This window comes from Xenopus laevis, chromosome 5L (assembly GCF_017654675.1).
Source record: "Xenopus laevis strain J_2021 chromosome 5L, Xenopus_laevis_v10.1, whole genome shotgun sequence".
In the NCBI taxonomy this organism is placed as follows: Eukaryota; Metazoa; Chordata; class Amphibia; order Anura; family Pipidae; genus Xenopus; species Xenopus laevis.
In genome coordinates, this window is record NC_054379.1 from 134,916,276 (window position 1) to 134,938,022 (window position 21,747).

At 41.6% G+C, this 21,747-nt stretch overlaps 1 protein-coding gene and 1 pseudogene across 8 annotated transcripts in view; one reads left to right on the plus strand and one right to left on the minus strand.

Moving 5' to 3' along the window:
* Positions 1-1,355, minus strand: part of LOC108717090 (diacylglycerol kinase delta) — a 61,549-nt gene extending 60,194 nt beyond the window's left edge. For 3 of the 8 annotated variants that reach the window (XR_005961388.1, XM_041563413.1, XM_041563411.1), the window contains exon 1: positions 407-1,076. Coding sequence is in view for 7 of the 8 variants with exons in the window: in XM_041563413.1 (XP_041419347.1) it covers positions 407-553 (147 nt within the window). In the remaining variant the exon portion in view is untranslated. The other 5 variants (XM_041563415.1, XM_041563414.1, XM_018263853.2 and 2 more) reach the window with 4 other exon arrangements.
* Positions 1,262-10,741, plus strand: LOC108716222 (annotated as a pseudogene).
* The last annotated feature ends 11,006 nt before the right edge of the window (positions 10,742-21,747 follow it).

The following is a 21,747-nucleotide window of genomic DNA, read 5'->3' on the forward strand; positions in this document are numbered from 1 at the left end:
AACTACAGAGACTACTGAGAAAGCACACAGTTTACATTTTTCAGAGGAAGAGTTTTCCCAGACTTGCACTGCTCTCCACTATATTACATTACTTTCAGGTACAAGCATACACTTCATTTTGACAAGAATATCCCTAATAAGTAAATGAACGTAGCATTATGAGGCAAGCGTTGCCTGTGTATTTGCCATTAGGAAGGGTTAAAATGCTGATACAGAAGTCGTCTCATATCAAGACCCATATGGAAGTGACTAGCGATAATGAAGATTAAACATCAGAGGCACAGAGACACTTGTGGGCACACCGCCTAAAGCAAAGAACAAACAGATCTACAGTCTGATTCACAATGAGCAATAAATGTCACTAATACAGTACTGCTTGCCTGGACTTAACAACATAGATTCTTACCAGACCAGCTCCTCTAGTATCAAAATCCGACCTCGGAATGGATGTTGTATCAGCCACAATCATCCTCACCCCTCTGCATTCCCTCCTGGCACAAGTGCCAAGCTTCATGATCTCACACAGCAGTGCCACACTGTGCCCAGGACTCATTCGGCTTCTCTCTTCTCAAACCGGTGACTTGTCTGTTTGCCCTGACTTACCAGTAGGGGGTTACGGTTATTGATCATCAGGATATTGGGTCAGGACACGGGCTACATTTGGAGGGAGCTCCTATTGGACCACGCTCCATAAATAAATGGCACTTCAGTAAAGGGCATTGCCTTTGGGGCGAGTGCTTGATTGTAAATGATTTATTGCAGTAATTGAGGACCCCAGGAGCAGCAGGAGGAGTTAGCATCTCATTACCAGTGTATCCCATTGAAATGAAGAACATGGGAGAGTATAATTAAAGTTGACCTGGGGGTCCAGCCTTCTGTCGGTCTGTCTGTCCCACTGGCCTGTCTCTTGGTTACCCCTCTGCACCTTCCATGGCACTGAGGGCATTTGCTGTATGTCCCTCCCTATAGCATGGCTGCCCCCCAGCTACTGCTCTCCCGGCCTCCCTATACCAATGGCTCTTATCATCGCCCTAATATACAGACAAATCCACTACAAGCAGCAGCTACATTTGTTTTCTGCATCTCACCTTCCCCCTGATCTGCCCCGACGTGGACACTTTCCTGCGAAGTTTCTGCGGTTCGGGTTCCGGTTCGCTATCCGATGATTCCTCAGCCGGGGCTCCAGGAGTTACCGCAGCCAGAGAGGCCGCCATCACTCCCAAAAGAGCCGGGACACAGCGCTATACTGAGGCCCAATACAGTTTGGGCAAACAGCGACATCTACGGGTGACTTCGGTGGAGCCAGCGCTCCGGGAACAGCGACTCCCTGCGGTGGAACGGTATAGCGCATCTCAAGCAAATGAAATCTCCCAGAAGCCTCTGCATTCTGAAGGTAAGCGTTTCCTTCTTCGGTAAAGACAGAACCAAACATCCGGCCGAGCGATTGACCAATCGTGTTTAAGTTTTGCTGCAGCTAGGAGGAGCGGTTTATAAGAAACGCCCCCTCTACTGAGCACCTTGTTAGACCCTGGCCCCTAGCTCTAAACCAATCAATTAGGTCAGTCCTGTGTAGACAGTGTCCAAGTGTTCTAAAATGTGTCCTGCCTGCTGCGCCGAACTGTAAGTCACTTCCCCCTGTGTAGGAAAGTCTTATCGCTCTACCGAGCAGAGAACCCTTATTTCTTTATCTTATAAAGCAACGCAACATCTTGCAATGTTTTAGTGAACTACAAGTCCCAGGATCCTCAGAAAGCCTGTCAGGCTACTAACACAGGACTCAGAAATCTCTTGGGGGCTGAGCAGATAGAATGGAAAGTCCTCTCATGTTCCTAATATTATTCAATTTAAAGGAGAACTAAACCCTAAAAATTAATATGATTTAAAATGCCATATTTTACATACTGAACTTATTGCTCCAGCCTAACGTTTCAGCTTCTTAATAGCAACAATGATCCAGGACTTCAAACTTGTCACAGGGGGTCACCATCTTGGAAAGTGTCTGTGACACTCACATGCTCAGTGGGCTCTGAGCTAGGGTTGCCACCTTTCCCTGTGGCTCCAGCCGGACAGGGGGCGGTCCCGTGACGTCAGTGGGCGGTCCCGTGACGTCACGGGGCGAAGCTATGACGTCGCGATCGCCGATTGGCCGATCGCGGCGTCAATCAAGCTAATCCCGCCCGGTTTTCCTTATTTGGAAAACCGGGCAGGAAGCATTGAACCGGGCAGCCCTTCAAAATACCGGGCTGTCCGGTTCAAAACCGGACAGGTGGCAACCCTACTCTGAGCAGCTGTTGAGAAGCTAAGCTTAGGGGTCGTCACTGATTATCCAGCAGAGAATGAGGTTTGTCTGTAATATAAGCTGATGCTACAGGGCTGATTATTAAATTCTGATGCTAATTGCACTGGTTTCTGTGCTGCCATGTAGTAATTATCTGTATTAATTACTAATCAGCCTTATATTGTGACATTTCTATTCTATGTGTACTGTATATTGTGAGTGGGTCCCTAAGCTCAGTAAGTGACAGCAGCACAGAGCATGTGCAGTGAATCAGCAGAAAAGAAGATGGGGAGCTACTGGGGCATCTTTGGAGACACAGATCTTTACTGCTAAAGGGCTGTGGTTGCCTTGGGCTGGTACAGAAGCACAAAATATAATGTACAACATTTCTAGCTACTTCTTTAGTAAGGCTTTAGTTCTCCTCAATTAGTGTAATCCACCATTTAAAGGTAATTGCTGCAAAGGATTTCTCACCTTTTCTTGCCATTTACCAAAAGTAGGGATCACTCATCAGGATTTCGCCGAATCCTAAATGGATTTTAGTTTTGGCCGATTTCTGAGTGACTGACAGAATCAAAACTCTTAAGGTTTTGGGGATTATCAATCACTCATGAGAGGGGTGCAAATTAAAAAAAAAAAAGCCACCGTGTTTTGCTCATTTGCCGGTAAAAATGATGGTTGATCCCAATGTTATTAATAGGGAAAAAAGATAAATATATAGGAAGGCCGGTATTTTTTTCCAGAAAAGGTGGCAACCCTAGCCATGGTTCAAAATGGAGCACAAGGACTTGCACTTTCCCCATGAATACATTACTGCCAGGCATCCTCTATACAGGACCCTAAAGGTGGCCATACACGGAGAGCGGATCCGCCAAACGAGCAGATCTCTCCCCGATATGCCCAAGGTGGGCAATATCGGGCTGATCCGATCGTGGGCCCTAGGGCCCAACGATCGGATCCTAACGAATAGTAACGGGCGGTTGGATCGTGGGACCGCATCAACGGACAGATGCGGCCGTGATCCAATGGGATTTTTAGTCCCATCCGATCAAGATCTGGCCGACTTATCGGCCCATGTATGGCCACCTTTACTTGCATGTCTTTCAGACATGGGACATGTACAAAGGAGCCCTGTGTCCTGAGACAAGGCTGACTTGCACCAGAACTTCACACTGGATATTTAAGTGCTTGCTGAAGGGGAACAACTTAGCACCTCTATCCAGGACATATGTAAATGAGGCCCCTTACCCTATAATAATTTGATTGTATTTTTTTTTCTGGTTTTGCCCACATTTTAATAAGCAAGTTAGGGTGTGGATTTAGTTTACTGTTTGGGCAATTCAGGGCCAAATTTAAAAATTGTGCTCCCCTAAGCCACCTGGCTGTTTGCACTCTCACCTGCCCCCAGATTTCTGCCGCCCTAGGCCTGGACCTTTGTGTCTTGCCCACAAATATGGGCCAAATCTTAAATATATAAGTTCCTTGCATTCCCTAATAGTGTTTTCAGGCCTGTGGGTTCTGGCAAATGCCAGAGGGGCTGCTATAAGGTCCCATAGAAAGTCAGTATTTAGTGGGCTGGTGGGAGCTGATTGGGCCTCTGTGTACCTGAAATGCCAGGGCCTATTTTAATTCTCAGTCCGGGACTGAGTGTGTTCCTTTCACAGGATGGCTTTTCCTGGGCTTAACAGGACAGCGCGGGCACTGTCAAGAATCTTGTGTGCGAATAAGTCCCCGCGGGGTGCTGCTTTTTTGTCTTCAAGCTGTCTGCGTATGAGTGCAGGCCCTGTAGAACCCCCTCTCACAGCAGATCATTATGGCTTGTCCCATTTGCCATGTCCAGAGGTCACTTCTCAAGATCTCGACTTCTTCCAACGCTTGCTTCCCGGCAGGGCTGTCATAAATGAAGATGACTTGAAAACATATAATATAGATTGGCTACGCACTGTGAAAGGTTTGCACGTTGTGAAACTGATAGTTTTGGCTTCTTTTAGTAGTGACCTTGATAGTAATCCCTTCATAAAGGGGGGTGTTCATCTTTGAGATAACTTTAAGTATGATGTAGAGAGTGATATGAGTGATCTGAGACAATTTGCAATTGGTTTTTTAATTTTTTATTATTGGTGGTTTTTGAGCTATTTAGCTTTTTATTCAGCAGCTCTCCAGTTTACAGTTTCGGCAATCTGGTTGCTAGGGTCCAAATTACCCTAGCAACCATGCATTGATTTGAATAAAAGACTGGAATATGAATAGGGGAGGGTCTGAATAGAAAGATGAGTAATAAAAGGAACAATAACAATACATTTGTAGCCTTACAGAGCATTTGTTTGTTTAGATGGGGTCAGTGACCCCCATTTGAAAGTTGGAAATAGTCAGAAGGAGGAAAATCATTAAAAAACGATAAAAAAATATATAATGAAGACAAATTGAACAGTTGCTTAGAATTAGCCGTTCTATTACATACTAAAAGTTAACTTAAAGGTGAACCACCCCTTTAAATCCACAATATTTGCAGGATTCCTCTCAGAAAACATGTTGTTAATAAATGAACTGCCTATATTCAATTACTATTATCTAGCAGCTCTTCTATCTTCTCTATTTACTGCTTGTGGGCTGCCCCTTCCCACTATCTATTTAAGAGAAAAAATACAAAGATCTTTGTTTTGTATTTTTGTGGGTAACAGCAAGCTACTCCTGAGGCCTCAAAATACAGACAAGGTTTCTAAAATTTTGAAGTAAGTAGTATCCAGAGGATGCTTGTCCTTAAAGGGGGCTGCCAGTATTGAAAGGCAGCCCACTCCTGAGACCAAAATCACTACTTTCTTTTTCCCGTACAGCAGAGCTGTATTTAGGTCTGTTACTGCAGTAGGCACCAGACCTCCGCCCACTCCCATGATTGACACATGTACAGACGACTAATATGTCCTGTGCCAATTGCTGGACAGGCAGGTAACTCCCCCTTAGATCGGCTGCCAAATTTCTTTTTGTGATTTTTCAGTTTACCATATAGGCACCTCTGGTCCTGGCCTGCCCTCCTAAAGCTGCTGCCTTAGCCATGCAGCCATGGGTGCCTATATGGTAAATAGCAGTCCTGTCGGGTGGTGGAACACATTTTTAAAAAACACACCAGTCCCAGGAACATTCCTCCAGAGCACCTAGCCATATTTTTTTTTCCAGCTCCTGGAAATGCTTGTCTCAGAGATTACAGTACTGCGCATCTGTCCAGCTTTAACCAGATCAAGGGATTCCTGTGTATGTGCATAGAATGTTGGCAAGGAGCTCTGGAGGAAAATAAACCAGACTGGCACATTTGTATAAAGAGTCGCACCAGTCAGGGAAAAAAAGGTTAAGTTAGGACTTCCTTGTCATTCCAAGTCCTTTAAAGCCTACTATGTACACCCATTCTACTATGTACACCCATTCTACTATGTACACCCATTCTACTATGTACACCCATTCAACTAGTTATTTCTGTAATACCTTTAAGTTTCCTGCATCCTGTGTAATACAATAATTATCTGTTCCGCAAATCAGGAGTCCTTGAGTTTACTCTGTGCAGAATTTACTCCGTCCAGTGAAGCTAATAACATGGCAGTCTTCTCATGCTCCTCCCAGCTAAATAGCACAGTGGGATATTTACTCTTGCCTCTAATATAACCCCCACACAGTCTAAAGGTGGTCATACACGGGCTGATAAAAGCTGCTGACAGACCAAGTCGGCAGCTTATTGGCCCTTGTATGGGTCCACCGATGGGCTCTCCCAATCTATATCTGGCCCAAAGTTGGCCAGATGTCGTTCGGACAGGACTTAAAATCCCGTTGGATCGCGGACCGTATCTGTTGTTTGATGCAGTCCGGCGATCCGACCGCCCATTTACCCATCGTTATGATCTGATCGTTGAGCCCTAAGGTCCACGTTCGGATCAGCCCGATTTTGCCCACCTTGAGTGAGGTGGGCATATCGGGACAGATCAGCTCGTTTATGTATGGCCACCTAAGGAATTAGTACCTAAAGTGATAAAGTGCTAGTAACACAAAAATAGAAAGTAATTTCTTTGAATAAACATAAGTTACCTTTACGGCAATGGCACATGGGATGTTTTGTCGCCCCACTTTCAATCTTGGCTCCCTGTGTGCCATTGCCCTAATGGTTTATACCTACAAAATGTATTATTGTAAGCAGCAGTCCTGTGTTTATTGTAGTGTGTTTGCTATCAGGTCTGATGTGTGCATAATGCCCTGTTGTTCCACTGGCTACTCCACTATTTTTTCATGAAATATAGCGTTCTGCTTGATTGTGCCTGTTTCCATGGCAATTGATAAGTGGCCTTCAGAGTACCAATGATCCCATCCACTTTGAATTGCGTAGGTGTTTACTTGTTCACTAGGCAACAGCAATTCGAATCCTTTTTCCTTCTTTGATGATTTTTTCTTTACCAAACACTGTCAAGCCTGGGTTAATAAGTCCAGATGTGAGGAGACAAGGAGTGATCAATAGTCCCAGATTTAGCCGGAAGCGGGGTACCAAGGAATAAGCAGAAGAATCGTCAGGGACAGGCCGAGGTCGAGGCAGGCAGGATTCGAGCGTAACCGGAAACAAGCTGGGTCGGGGGCAGGCAGATAGCAAGCGAAGTCCAGAAACAGGCAGGGGTCAAGCAGGAAGAAGTCAATCAGAAGTCCGAGGAAACCAGCCGAAGGTCAAAGCCGAAATCAGAAATCAAGTCACATCCAGGAGCTAGGATTATAACCAAGCAAGGATCCTTTCCCAGAGCGTCTTTTTAAAGTAATGTGAGGCGCCAAACGTGAGGACGCTAGCGTCATTACGCCGCACGCCGTTGCGTCAGCGGACGTTTCGTCGCCCGCGTCCACCCCGGCGCGCGACAGTTTTCGACGCGCTTGCGTCCGCGTCCATGTTGACGCTCGTGCACGAATGGGCCTTACAAACACATGGCAAGAAGGCAAATAATCTCAAATCCCTTCTCATTTAAGTTATTGGGCATTACGGGGCCCATGGCACCACTCTACAATTGTAGCCCATGCTTTCAAGTTCCACTGCATGTCCATTGGTTCCTATTAACTGTCATGAGAAGTGTACTCAACACAGTATTTGTGCAAAGAAAAGGGAGATCCCCTGCATTCAATTGTTCTTTGATGATATCTTTTGGGTCTGGCCTAATCAGAGACTTCCAAAATTTTCTAGCTATTCACTGCCCCTCAGCACTACCCCAAGATCTTCATAGGCACACCTACTTTAAACACTGTTGTTTGTATATTCTTCATTGCTGGCAAGAAAGTTATATCTATTTATAACTAATACCTTTGCTCCAGGTATTGTAATGACAGGAATCTGGCAGTAACGCCTCAGGGAGGGAATACTGGATTAGTTGGAGGCAGTGTCCCGGTGTTTGATGAGATCATCCTCTCCACTGCTCTTATGGACAAAGTCATCAGTTTTGACAAGGTGTCTGATAAATTTGAGACTAGAAAATTGTTGTTTTATATTAATCCCAAAGCTCTCTGGATTTTAGGTCTCATAGCCAGTTGGCAGTTTAAGTTCACATATATTAATTATAATTAAAGTTCTAGAAAGTCATAGAGATTATCCCAATCTAACATTGCACTCACCGTGAGAAAAATAGTATGTTTTGGGTGCACATTATATATATATATGTGTGTGTGTGTTATTTATTAATTCGTATATAACTTTTGACACATTAAAAGAGAATGTATTTATTATGGAAAACAAGATGAAGGTAATTTACATTCAACTAAAATAAACCTGAGGCATAATGTTAGATTCAGCATTTATATTCTATTAAATACTTCTGCATCCTCTGCGAAATGCTGTGCACACTGTATACAAAGCCTTAGCTTGTGTGTTTCAGGTGCCCTTGTCTGCCAGTCTGGGTGTATTCTGGAGTCACTAAACCAATACCTTGAAGAACAAGGATATATAATGCCACTTGATCTTGGGGCAAAGGGAAGTTGTCACATTGGAGGCAACTTAGCTACTAATGCCGGTGGCCTTAGACTCCTTAGATATGGTTCACTAAGAGGGACAGTCCTGGGGATAGAAGCGGTAAGCAGTCTTTCGAAGTGGAATGGTTCTCAGAACATTGCTGTTTTTTCTATACTTAGGCATTCTCTCCTTTCTTGTATCAGGTGCTTCCAGATGGTTCGGTCCTAAACTGCGTAAAGACAACACAGCAGCTCTGAAGCAGCTATTCATTGGCTCTGAAGGGACCCTGGGAGTGATAACCGCTGTATCCATCCTCTGTCCTCGCAAGCCCAGATCTGCCAATGTAGCATTGTTGGGTAACCTATATTTGGATTGCTCGTTTTTTTATCATATAGTTATACAACATTTAATTATGGTACAAATAGCAGCAATAGCCCTTTTACTTACAAATAATTCCCTGTTATTGTTGTATCCATCATAGTAGTTAGCAGTTTGATTGAATTTGTTGGCACCTCTATTCTGTGTTGCCACCTCATCATATCACAGCTTTTCACATACTGATGCAGTGTAATCTAAAGAGTTATATTGACTTGACCCTACGGAATCAGTCAGTCACTTGAAAAAAGCAAGTGGCCAGGAGCCCTATTTCTTTCTGAGAAGGGCAGATGAAAGGAAAAGCAAGATAAATCACATTGTTAAGAACATTGGAGCATGAGTTTTGTTTAGAGAGTAGTGTCCTTGGAAGGTGAATGTCCCCTATAAAGTTAATGTGCTCCTAATACCTTTTGGTGTCTCTTAGGATTTGAAAGTTTCTATAGAGTCCTGGAAGTCTTCACGCTCTGCAGGGATCACCTCGGGGAAATTTTATCTGCATATGAGTTCCAAGACCTGGAGTCTATGAGAGTGGTCCAGACACACCTGAAGCTGAGTAACCCTCTGCAAGGTAACACACCATACAAGAGGTCCTCTGTGCTCAACCCATTATAAACATATTCAAACATTTTGTGCCTAAGGGCTAGTCCACACGGGGAGATAGCGACGCGTTTGCGGTCGCGGCGACAAAGCGCCGCGACAGTCGCCGCGACCGGCGCAGGCGACAGTTTTGTATGGGCGCCTATGTAAAAACGCCTGTGCTAACCACACGAGGCGATGCGCTTTTCAACAGTCGCCTGAAAAAGCCTGGCGAGGCATTTTCAGGCGACTGTTGAAAAGCGCATCGCCTCGTGTGGTTAGCACGCTAATGCACACGCGGCAATGCGTTTTCAATAGTCGCCCAAAGTTGCCTCAGTGAGGCAACTTCGGGCGAGATAGTCGATCATAAGACGAGGCGATTAGTTGCCAGGCAACAAAATCTCCCCGAATCTCCTCGTGTGGCCTTACCCTTTAACTCACAAAATTGGTTTGCTCATTCAATGGAAGGGGCTGAAATATTTTTAGTGTCAGACTTGTGAGTATTGGCAATACATTTAGGCTTAAGGTGGTCATACTCGGACCCCTGCAGATCGATTCTGCAGCTTATCTGCCCGCTGAAGGGCCTGCTAGACAGATATCTGTCCAGAAATAAGGCAGGTTTAAAAATCCCTTCAGGGCAAGGACCTCATTGGCTCATTGATGTGGTCCTTGCGCAGAAGGCCTTCATCCCCTCCATTGTTAAACGATTGTTTAGTCGAGGCCCATTTAATTATCTGTGAGTTTACCAAACAAGCAAATCTTTCCAAGTAGTATTTTAGAATTAAAGGTGCTCTGACCCTAAAAATATAATGGTTTTCTAGGCACTGTTGACATCTTTGGTACATACAGTGAAAAAATTAAATAGGGTGTGTGTTTACGTTATCAGATACAGTAAGCTCTGTAGCATACAATAGTTTTAACACTTAACCAGTAAGATAAACAGGGGTTCTATACAATAATGAATTTTAGCTAAGACGTAGGTTCTTGTTGAACAACTAAACAAACTATAAATGTAAAAAGAATAATATTTTCATATTATGGTGTTAATGGTCTATTCATTAACACAAATTAAAAATTGCAGACAGTGCATTCTACATATTAATAGAAACAGCCGGCTCCTGCGAGCATCATGACGAGGAGAAGCTCAATGCATTTTTGGAAAAAGCAATGGAATCCGGACTGGTGACCTCAGGCACAGTAGCTACGGACCAAGGGAAAATAAAGGTAGGCATGTCTATATCACTATGCACCCCTTAAGTTATTTATCATGCTAGGCTAGGGGATACCAGACTCCATTTGACACTTGCCGCATTTATCACTTTTAAACAAAAAAATGGTATTGGCCTTTCCGGCCCTCAATTCTATTGTCGTTCACAACAATATTTAACGGATATATATTTGCAGTTGGGGAAGACTTTCTGAATGATGAGGATTATTCCCAGTATGCTCAAAGGGGTGGTTCACTTAAGTTAAGTTAAAACATTTTATTTTATAGAATGGCTCAATCTTAGCAACTTTTTAATTGGCCTTCATTTTTCATTTTTTATAGTTTTCAAATTATTTGCCTTCTTCTTCTGACTCTTTCCAGCTTTCAAATGGGGGTCACGGACCCCATCTAAAAACAAATGCACTGTAAGGCTGCAAATGTATTGTTATTGCTATGTTTGATTACTCATCTTTCTATTCTTGCCCTCTCCTATTCATATTCCAGTCTCTTATTCAAATCAATTCATGGTTGCTAGGGTAATATGACCATAACAACCCGACTGCTGAAAATGCAAACCGGATAGTTAATGAATATAGATAACTCAAAAACCACAACCATAAATTAAAAATTAAAATGTCTCATAATATCACTCTCTGCATCATAATAACAGTGTATTTAAAGGTAACCCACCCCTCTAAACATGGTGACTTTCATACACATTTAGGGGGTTATTTATCAGAGATCTAATTTTTTTTTATACCTCGAATGAACTGAAATGAACTCACAACTTGAATGGCATCTTATTTAAGGAAAAACTTGAATGGAAAAAACTCGACTCTGCGAGTTCGAGTTGCAAAACCTGAAAACTCATATTAATCAAGTTTTCCACGTAAAAAGCTTAAATCTGTCCAACTATTTGAGTTTTCATCAAAACCATTCGAAACCCACCATCATGCAGGCTATTAACATCTTCAAATATTTCAAGGTACCTCTGCATAACAGAGGCTCTTGCTCACCATGGCTATGTGTACAAATATGACCTGTCCATTCCTGTGGAGAAGCTATATGATTTGGTGGAAGAAACAAGGGCTCGATTAGGCACATCTGCTCGACGAGTGGTAGGCTACAGGCATTTAGGTAAGAGAAAACTGTGTCAGATCTAGTGGGCTACTAAATAGATACACACGAGTACACATTTAGACCAGCAGAAAACTCACGCTGTACCTCCCTAATATTATTTGAAAAACCTGAAATTTGGTTTTGATTTTAGCCAGGCTGTTTTGTTTTAATGGAGAACTAAAGTTTAAAAAAAGAAGTAGGGCTGAAATATTGTACATTGTGTTTTGGGCTTCTATATCAGCCCAAGGTAATTACAACCCTTAAGCAGTAAAGATCTGTGCTTCCAAAGATGCCCCAGTAGCTCTCCATCTTCTTTTCTGCTGATTCACTGCACATGCTCTGTGCTGCTGTCAGTTAGGAGCTTGGGGACCAAATCACAATATACTGGCAGTTCAATTGAACACCAGCACAATTGCCATGAGAATTTAATAATCAGCCTTGTAGCATCAGCTAACGTGACAGGCAAACCTCATTTCTTCTTGATGATTTGCAAGACCCCTAAGCTTAGCTGCTCAAAGCACACTGAGCATGTGCGTGTCACAGACACTCCTAATAAAAGCTAGGTTGGGAAACTCCTGGCAACAAATAATAGAACAGAGGGATGCACTCCCATAGTATTTGATGTTTATAATAAAATTGTGGTGTTGATCTTATACTATGGGAGCTACCCCTCTGTTCCTTTATTTGTTTACAGAAACTGGTAGCTTAACCTGCTAAATTGAGGTGGCTGCTCCCAGCAGTGATTATACCTCAGCCCCTACAGTTTTTCTCAGCCCGTGGATGGCCAGCTTTAGTTAGCCAGTAAAGGTATCACAAATACACCATTGCTGTATAATTCATATCAAAAGTATTATCTTATAATTCCACAAAATATCAATTTACTTCAAACATCCTGCAAATGCCATTGCACACTTTTTACCATTGCAATTTTCTATTTATGATTACCCAATGGCACATACTACTAGAAAAGTATATTATTATGAAAATGTTTTATTTACGTGAAGCAGGATTTTACATGTGAGCTATTTTATGCAATATCTTTTTATAGAGACCTACATTGTTTGGGGGGTATAGTTTTCCTTTAACTGCCTCAGTAACTTTCCTTCTTCTTTAACTAACAGTAGCCCAGAGAATGTGTGAAAAAGCTAATGGGGACATCTTTGAAGGCACAGATCTTCACTGCTAAAGGGCTGTATTGGGCAGGGGTCCCCAACCTTTTTTACCTGTGAGCCACCTTCAAATGTAAAAAAGAGTTGGGGAGCAACACAAGCTTCAACAAGTTCCTGGGGATGCTAAATAAGGACTGTGATTGGGTATTTGGTAGCCCCTATGTGGACTGGCAGCCTATAGGAGACTCGGTTTGACAGTACACCTGGTTTTTTTTGCAACCAAAACTTGCCTCCAAGCCTGGAATTTAAAAAAAAGAAAAATAAAGCACCTGCCTTCTTTGTGTTTATAAATAATGATACACATTGCTTCTATCTTCTTAATACTATTTATAGTGACCTATACAATTACTTTATTGATTGCACAGATGCAGTGACATCTTGTGGTACAGTAATGGTATAACACACACCAGTTTTCTGTTAAAATATTATGTTCAGAGATGACACTATGCAGGAGAGGCACTTCTTAGGGCACCCACTGAAGCTTTATTTATGGGGGTACCAAGTGGAATACAATTAGACTGCACTGCAAAATTACTTTAGCTGTGCCAGATAGCGGCTTTGGCCCACCTTTGATTTAACCAACAATTTGTATATTTAAGTACACAAGTCAGCAATCTGCTTTTTCGTTGTAGGTAAATATGAGAGAAGCAGTTCAGCAAGTGCCTAAGCTCTACACTTGAAAATCTGGGAATACGTCCAATAAATTCGTATTGTAGAGTGCCTTAACATTTCACTGAATTTTGGTATGTTTAATTCCTGAACTATAATAATTACAAGGAATTTGAAGGAACACCAGATAAGCCAGTAATCATACATTAGCTGCTCCACAACAACACTATCACCCCTGACCTGCGATGGAAAAAAAATCATAAAAGGAATCTGATCATTGCTGTGTACATATTTGCCTTTACAGCAAGAACTGTTTTATTGCATTGTACCTTACTCCGCTTGATTAATATATGCAGAAATGTGATATGTTCCTCTACATATTTAAAATTCCATTTGACCAATTTCTTTTATCTTGTGCATGCCAAAGGGTTCACTTGGATTCCAGCTTCATAAAGGAGCTCTAGTGGCCCTCAGGACAAATGAACACGCACTTCAAATTAGAGATGCACCGAATCCACTATTTTGGATTCGGCTAAATCCTTCGCAAAAGATTTGGGCTGAATACCAAACAAATCCTAATTTGCATATGCAAATTAGGGATGGGGAAAAAATTTACTTCCTTGTTTTGTGACAAAAAGTCAAGTGATTTCCGTCCCCGGCCCTAATTTGCATATGCAAATTAGGATTCAGTTTGGCATTCGTCCGAATCTTTCGCAAAGGATCTAGGGGTTCAGACGAATCCAAAATATAAGGAGAAGGATTCAGCCGAATCCTGCTGAAAAAAGCTAAATCCTGCCCAAATAACTGTATTTGGTGCATACCCTACTTTGAAAGCAAACATTCAAACTTACAGTACCACAAGAACTAGTTAAATGTAAAATATATATCTCTATCTAAACTTCCAGAAATAGATATGGAAATGCCTGGGCCTAGGGCATCATGCCACCCAGTCTCAACCTAAGGAGCACATGTAATCCCAGGGAGGATGCAGGAAGTATGCTAACGAGGGCACCAGGCACTAGGACCCAGCGGCCTAGGGGTGCCCAAAATCTGGGCCTGGATATGAATGCATATTTTACACATACCGGACACCACAAATTTAAATTAATCTATGATAGTCTAGTGAAGGAGATAGACGCTAGCGTTGCTTCGCACTCTTAACGACAGGCGAGTTTTCGATCTGGCGAACGGACGTAACTCCGCAAATTCACTAAGATGGGGATTTTACCGAACGTTACCTCATTCGCCAGACTTGCCTGCTTAGACCAGGCAAAGTGCAATGAAGTGCATAGGACTTCCTCAATTTTTTGTTGAATAATTTTCTAAGTCCCAAAGAACGTTGGCGTCTTTTCCTTTTTTTCGGGGTGATAGCCTGCAAAAGACCATGCGTAGGGCATTATAACAACTTTATTTTATTAAGGTTCCCTGGCCTTGTGTAATGTAATGTATTCGCTGCAACATATACGTCCATTCAACTTTCACTTCCCGCTGTATGCAAATTAACCAGCTTTGCATTTTAGGGAATTAACGTTGTCCTGACGAATTTACACCTGGCGAAGTGGGCGAAGCGGTCGCTAGCGAATTTGCGCCGCTTAGGGAATTTGCCCTGTGACTCAGTAGGGGTGGCCAATAAGTGACATTGCATTACATTTAACCCAACTGTATCCAATGGTTCCAGACAGAGGGCCCCTAATTAAGCATAAACATATTGGGAGTCATTTATCAACACTGGGCAAATTTTCCCATGGGCCGTAACCCATGGTAACCAATGAGATTGCTGCATTCATTGTTCTACTTGCAGCTGGTTTCAAAAAGCTAATCAGTGATTGGTTGCTAGAGGTAACTGCCCATGGGCAAATTTGCCCAGTGTTGATAAATGAGCCCCACTGTACCTTGGAAAAAAAACATTTCAGACCTGAAACGTACCACCGGCATCCCTCACACTGGTGTTGAACTATAACACAGCTTTTAACAACAACACATGGTGGGGGAGCTATGCTCTTCCCCACTGCTGCTTGCAACCAGGATTCTGCAACATATGTAGCTTTGGGACATGGTGATCTCTATAGCTGATGGCCTTGCTGGTTATACTGTATTGAAGGTTAGTTTAGCCTATGAGGATTTAAAAAGAATAACCCTGGGAGGAGGACACTGTTATGACAGATGATGTCCTGCTGGACCTCCAACACAGATAAAGGGTATTTTTTATCCTTAGCTGACAACCAAAGAAAAGTAAGAACTTTTTTTTTTATAATATAATTTCCTTTATGCCATGAAGACTTAAATAAATATGTAAGTTTAAAGAAATGCCTTTATCTTATTTCTGCTTCAGTGGAAGTATTTATAAACACCACTAGGATTCCACTATATATATATATATATATATATATATATATATATATATATATATATATATATATATATATATATATATATATATATATATAGATATAGATATATATATAGATATATATATATATATATATATATCGCATACACGATCTGTGGTGTCAGTGCTTCTACTATTGAGTGGTTAAATAATGGTAGCATAAACAGATATTAACTCTGATATTAAGATCATTGGAATTATTTAGTGTGAAGAAAGACAGTGCTACTACTTGAGCAGTGGTTTGGGGTTGTGGATACAATAAGCCTTGGCAATGCTGAGTGCAACATGGTCTCTTTACATAAAATTGTATTTATGTATTGCAACATTAACACTTAACAAATCTGGTTGGAAAAGAGTGTTGCTATTAAAGGAGAACTAACCCCTAAAAATTAATGTGGCTAAAAATGCCATATTTTATATACCGTACTGAACTTATTGCACCAGATTAAAGTTTCAGCTTGTAAATAGCAGCAATGATCCAGGACTTCAAACTTGTCACAGGGGGTCTCCATCTTGGAAAGTGTCTGTGACACTCACATGCTCAGTGGGCTCTGAGCAGCTGTTGAGAAGCTAAGGTTAGGGGTTGTCACTAATTATCAAGCAGAAAATGAGGTTGTCCTGTAATATAAACTGCTACAGGGCTGATTATTATATTCTGATGCTTATTGCACTGGTTTATGTGCTGCCATGTAGTAATTATCTGTATTAATTACTAATCAGCCTTATATTGTGACATTTATATTCTATGTGTACTGTATATTGTGAGTGGGTCCCTAAGCTCAGTAAGTGACCACAGCACAGAGCATGTGCAGTGAATCAGCAGAAAAGAAGTTGGGGAGCTACTGGGGCATCTTTGGAGACACAGATCTTTCCTGCTAAAGGGCTGTGATTGCCTTGGGCTGGAACAGAAGCCCAAACCACAATGTATAACATTTCTAGCCTACTTCTTTAGTTAAGCTTTAGTTCTCCTTTAAATGTTCAATGTCTCAATAGGTAACAGATGTTCTCATTGGTGCCAAGAAAATGGTGATGAAGTTATGGAATTAAGAGGAACTGTAATATTGTAAAAGAACTCAAATGCACTAAGCTCTCAAAAACGGTAAGGACCGCTTCGACTGACCACCACTTAGCTGTTCCTCTGTAGTGCCGGGTGCTCAGTCCGCAGTGTCCCCACTGCCAACAGTAATATACGAACAGGAGGACGGCACTCCGGTAAAAAGCAGGTTTTTATTGTAGAGTACTGCAAGGATACATAGGCCTTACGCGTTTCGGGAACACCTTCCCTTAATCATAGGCATACAAAATAGATCGAACACATGCATTATATACTATAGATGTCGCTAGACATAGATCCTTTCAATGATCGCTTTCCATTGGAAGCCTTTCTTCCTCATGCTGCAGCCAGTGTAAATCCACTGTTAAAACACTTTACTTATTAATATCTGACTCGAGTGTAAAGAATCACTCGTTAGTACTATCTGATGGGATTTGTGAATCGAATATTGAAAATGTTACAACATATATTTTATAGAAATGTGTGCATATTCCTTTGATCAAATCTTTTTAACAATGCCAAATAAATTATTATTGTTTGGGCATTTCAATTTTATTAAATCAGTCACCTGGCAAGAGGATGCTTGAAACGGTGAAGTTATTAGGGATTAGTGATTCTTTCTTAAAGGAGAAACAAACCCCTTATTTAAAAAAAACTTCCCCCACTCACATAGACCCCCTTTCTCCTTCCCCCCCAGCCTAGCTGCTACCCCGAGCAAATGCCCCTAACTTTTTACTTACCCCTCGGTGCAGATTCAGGGAATGCAGTTCACGGCAGCCATCTTCCAGGTCTTCGGTAATCTGAGAATGAGACCGGCGGCGCATGCGCAGTTGGAGCAATTTCCCGGTTCTCGACAACTGTGCATGCACTGAAATTGACGGAAATTGCCGAAGAGCTGGAAGAAGACACAAAGACACGGAAGATGGCTGCCGTGAACTCCGATCCCTGAATCTGCATCGAGGGGTAAGTAAAAAGTTGGGGGCATTTGCCCGGGTTAGCAGCTAGGCTGGGGGAGAGGAGGGTCTATATGGGGTAGGGTTTTTTTAATAAGGGATTTTTTCTCCTTTAAAGGAGATCTAAGCTTAAAAATCACTGGATGGGGAGTGCCAAATGTTATGCACCCCCAGTGATTTTAACTGCATACCTTTTACACCTACATGTTACTCATGTTAGTGGAAAATTTCTGTAGAAGCTCAAAATCTTCCTGTTCTCCAGGTCCCAGCAGGTGCTTGTGCAGTGGAGCAAAAAAGCTGGCTTTTAATTATAAGTTAGGCTTTCACTTTACTACACATGTGCCTGCCTGGACCAGAAAGAAGAGAAAAGGAAGAAGATAAAAAAGATGGAGGACTTCTGCAGCAATAGCCTGGGCCAGTGTTGTTTTGTTGTTGTTGTTTAGTGAACAGGAGCAGTATTAGGTAAGCAATTTTAATCACTGGGGGGGGAGTATGGTGCCTACATTTTGGCACCCCACAGTGATGTTAAATTTAGTTCTGCTTTAACAATAATTAAACTGGTTAAAAAGGATAAAGAAACAGACAATAGCAATAACAGTAGGAATATGTTGCACAATTTCAGGATGAGGCTTAGGAAAGTAGCAGCCAGCATGTTAGGGCAGTGGCACATGGGAAGATTTCCTCCAGAGGGCGATTTAGCGATAAGTTGGCCATACCACCAACAATTTCAATTATTGGCAATGGAGAGATTTGTTTCCAGCTGTTGCTTATCCTCAGCAAGATAGCAACTGTTTGTAGGGTGCAGCCACCAGATAAAAGGCAAAAACCTAGGCATCAACTCGAAGTACCCAAAACTACACAATGGACAGTACAAAGCAAAACTATAGATATTGCCTAATTAAATCAATAGACAAATAATATACCAGGCACAAGACATATTCATCAAGCTCATGTGGAAAGAGAGGGTATACGGACCTTTTGAAGCTTGATTGATTCTGAATGACACATAACTCTTCATTCAGTTGGGCCAGATGTCAATATGAATATACACACACGATTATGACTAAATCGATACATCTTCATTATTTTTTGGACATTGTTCAGTAAGCAAATATAATCGAGTAAGCAAGATTCCCTGTGTTAATCTGCTTTCAATAAAAGAAGCCTTTAGATTATGGGTCCCCAACCTTTTATACCCGTGAGTCACATTCAAATATAGAAAGGCATTCTCTAAGTCTGCTTGACATAAGCTGTCATATTGATTTTTCTTGTTTATGTCAAATCAAATAAATATATTTTAAACAAATATAGAAAGAGTTGGGGAGCAACACAAGCATCAAAAAAGTTCCTGGGGTTCCAAATAAGGACTGTGATAGGCTACTTGGTAGCCCCCTGTGTGCACTGGCAGCTTATAGGAGGCTCTGTTTGGCAAAAATAATCCCCTGCTTTGAGGCCATTTGGAGCAACATGGTTGGGGATCACGGTTTGAGATCCAGTTTTGATGAGAGCCGCCATTCCAACTGCACTGCCATATAGCATGGAAATGGGCATGAGAACATAATCAGAGGAGGCTGGGAAGAAGCAGGGATGTACTGAATCCTCTATTTTAGAATTCGGCCGAATCCTGAATCCTCTGTGAAAGATTCGGCCAAATACTGAACCAAATCCAAACTTAATTTGCATTAGCTTGCAAAGTTGCGCTAATGATAATACGATCATCAGTTCAAAGTTGCGCTAGTGTTGGCTTATTTACAATGGACGTATACAGTATGTTTAAGCAAATACATTACACTACACAAGCCCAGGGAACCTTAATAAAATAAAGTTGTAATATTGCCCTACACATGAGTTTATAGTTGTGTATAGTTTATGTGCCATATGTAAGGAAATGTAGGGGGGAAGCCGGGTACCCTAAAAAAAAAATTACGCATTTTTGCAGGCTATCACCCTGAAAAAAGGTAAAGACACCAGCGTTTATTGGGACTTAAAAATTTTCAACAAAACTTCAAGTAAGTCTTATCTACTCCATTGCACTTCACCTGGTCTGAGGCGGTGAAAGCAAATCTGGCGATAGAGGGAACAGTCAGTAAAAATCATAAAATATGTGAATTTGCGTAGTAACACTCTTTCGCCAGAGCGAAAATTCGCCTGGCGTTAGAGTGCGAAGTTGCGCCAGAGTCTATCTCCTTCCCTAGCGAAATTATGCCAGTGACCGTTAGTAAATAGGTGAAGTGCCGAAATGACATCACGCTGGCCACTTCACCCTTTAGTAAATTTCCCCCTATATGTTCTCCCTGTGTCTGTTTCTATCGTCAGTTGTTTCTTTGCACAGAAACAGGCAAGGCAACTACCTTAGATGATTTCTTGGTCAGACATACTGTAATATCAAAGGCTATTGTGATACTAAACTCTATAGTTAGTATAGGTATGGGTATATAGAATTTAATTAAAAGTAGGGAGGGGTGTGTATGGATGGTTTTCATTTGGAGGGGTTAAACTTGATGGACTTTGTCTTTTTTCAACCCAATTTAACTATGTACCCCAGGTGTATGTGGTAGGAACCTAAAATTCTAAGCTTGACTGGGGCACAGAATGAAGAACATATAAAATATTATTAAACTGATAATAAAGTTTGGGTTTGGTTGGGTGAAGGTTATGGCATGTTCTTTCTAGTCCAATCCATTTTGTAGTCAACAGAAAACCTACATAAAGTGGTCTTCAGCGTACTATTCAGCCTTGATAACTGGATATGTGCAGGAAGTTTGTGAGGGGGTTGGGATTTGAGAAAACAGGACATGGTAAGCAGGGAAAAGGGTCAGAAAACACCTTGCTCTAACATGAAAATGGTTTTAAAAATAATAATAATCTGCAACGATTTGAAGACACTTAAAACTGATAGATCAGTAAGCAGCAAAGTAACCGATAAGCAACACTGTGAAATAAGAGAACTTGCAACACTTGACAAGATAACTCAAAAATATTTATTTATGAACAGCAATACATCAATACAACATGATCCAAAAATACATAAATTTATTTTTATATAATCCTTCAATAAACATTTTGCAAGTTGACACTTCGTTGCTTAAAGCTCCGTCAACAGTAAATGAGATATATATATATATACTTCTTTCTCTCGTTACCACCTCACTGCAGCATAACTACTGGCATGGGATACATGCACTGCTTTCCCTTCTGTATCATTTCTCTGAAATTGCACATTTAGCTTCCTGGTGGGGAAATCATGTGAAAAATAGCAGTCCCTAAACCCCAAGGGCTCTTTCAGACGAGCGTTTTTACCAGCGCCCCCCTGGGGGAGCAGGAGTAGATGCACTGAATTCTTTTCAATGTGGCTGTAAGCGACGAACACAGGAAAAATGCAACATGCTGCATCCCAACTTGCGTTTGGCGCTTACATACGTCTGTGTGAGTACAGCCACATTGAAAAGAATTCAGTGCGTCTACTCCTGCGATCCGCTGCGGCAGAACGCATGAAACCAGAACGCAGGTAAAAACACTCGTCTGTAAGAGCCCTAAATGAGTAAAATAGAACTTATTCATAATGGTTTAGAGGACTGAAGACTAAAAATGAATATAGCTAAAAATGCTGTATGTTTTATACTGAACTTACTGTACCAGCAGAGAGATTCAGTAGATCTATAGTAGTAATGATTTAAAATGAGTGCTCACCATCTTGGATCTAGTGAGACCATCTGTTGAGTGTCACTGCACATGCTCAGTGTGCTCTGGGTTGCTGTTGATAAGATAAGCTTAGGGGCTGGTGGGAATCATTAAGCGGAATATTAAGTTTATCTGTAATAGAAATTGATGCTACAGGGCTGATCATTAAATTCTAATGCAGAATGCACTGGTTTCTGTCCTGCCATAAAATGCGAATCTGAAATCACCAACTTAGACTAATACTGTAACCTTTATATCATATTTACTATATACATATATATATTTGAAAAAGGCCTTGGGAAAGGGCAAAACGTCAGTCCTGTGTAACTAATAAATTATTTTTCTCTATAAGACCTGTGAGTGCGGATCTTTCTACAGTTG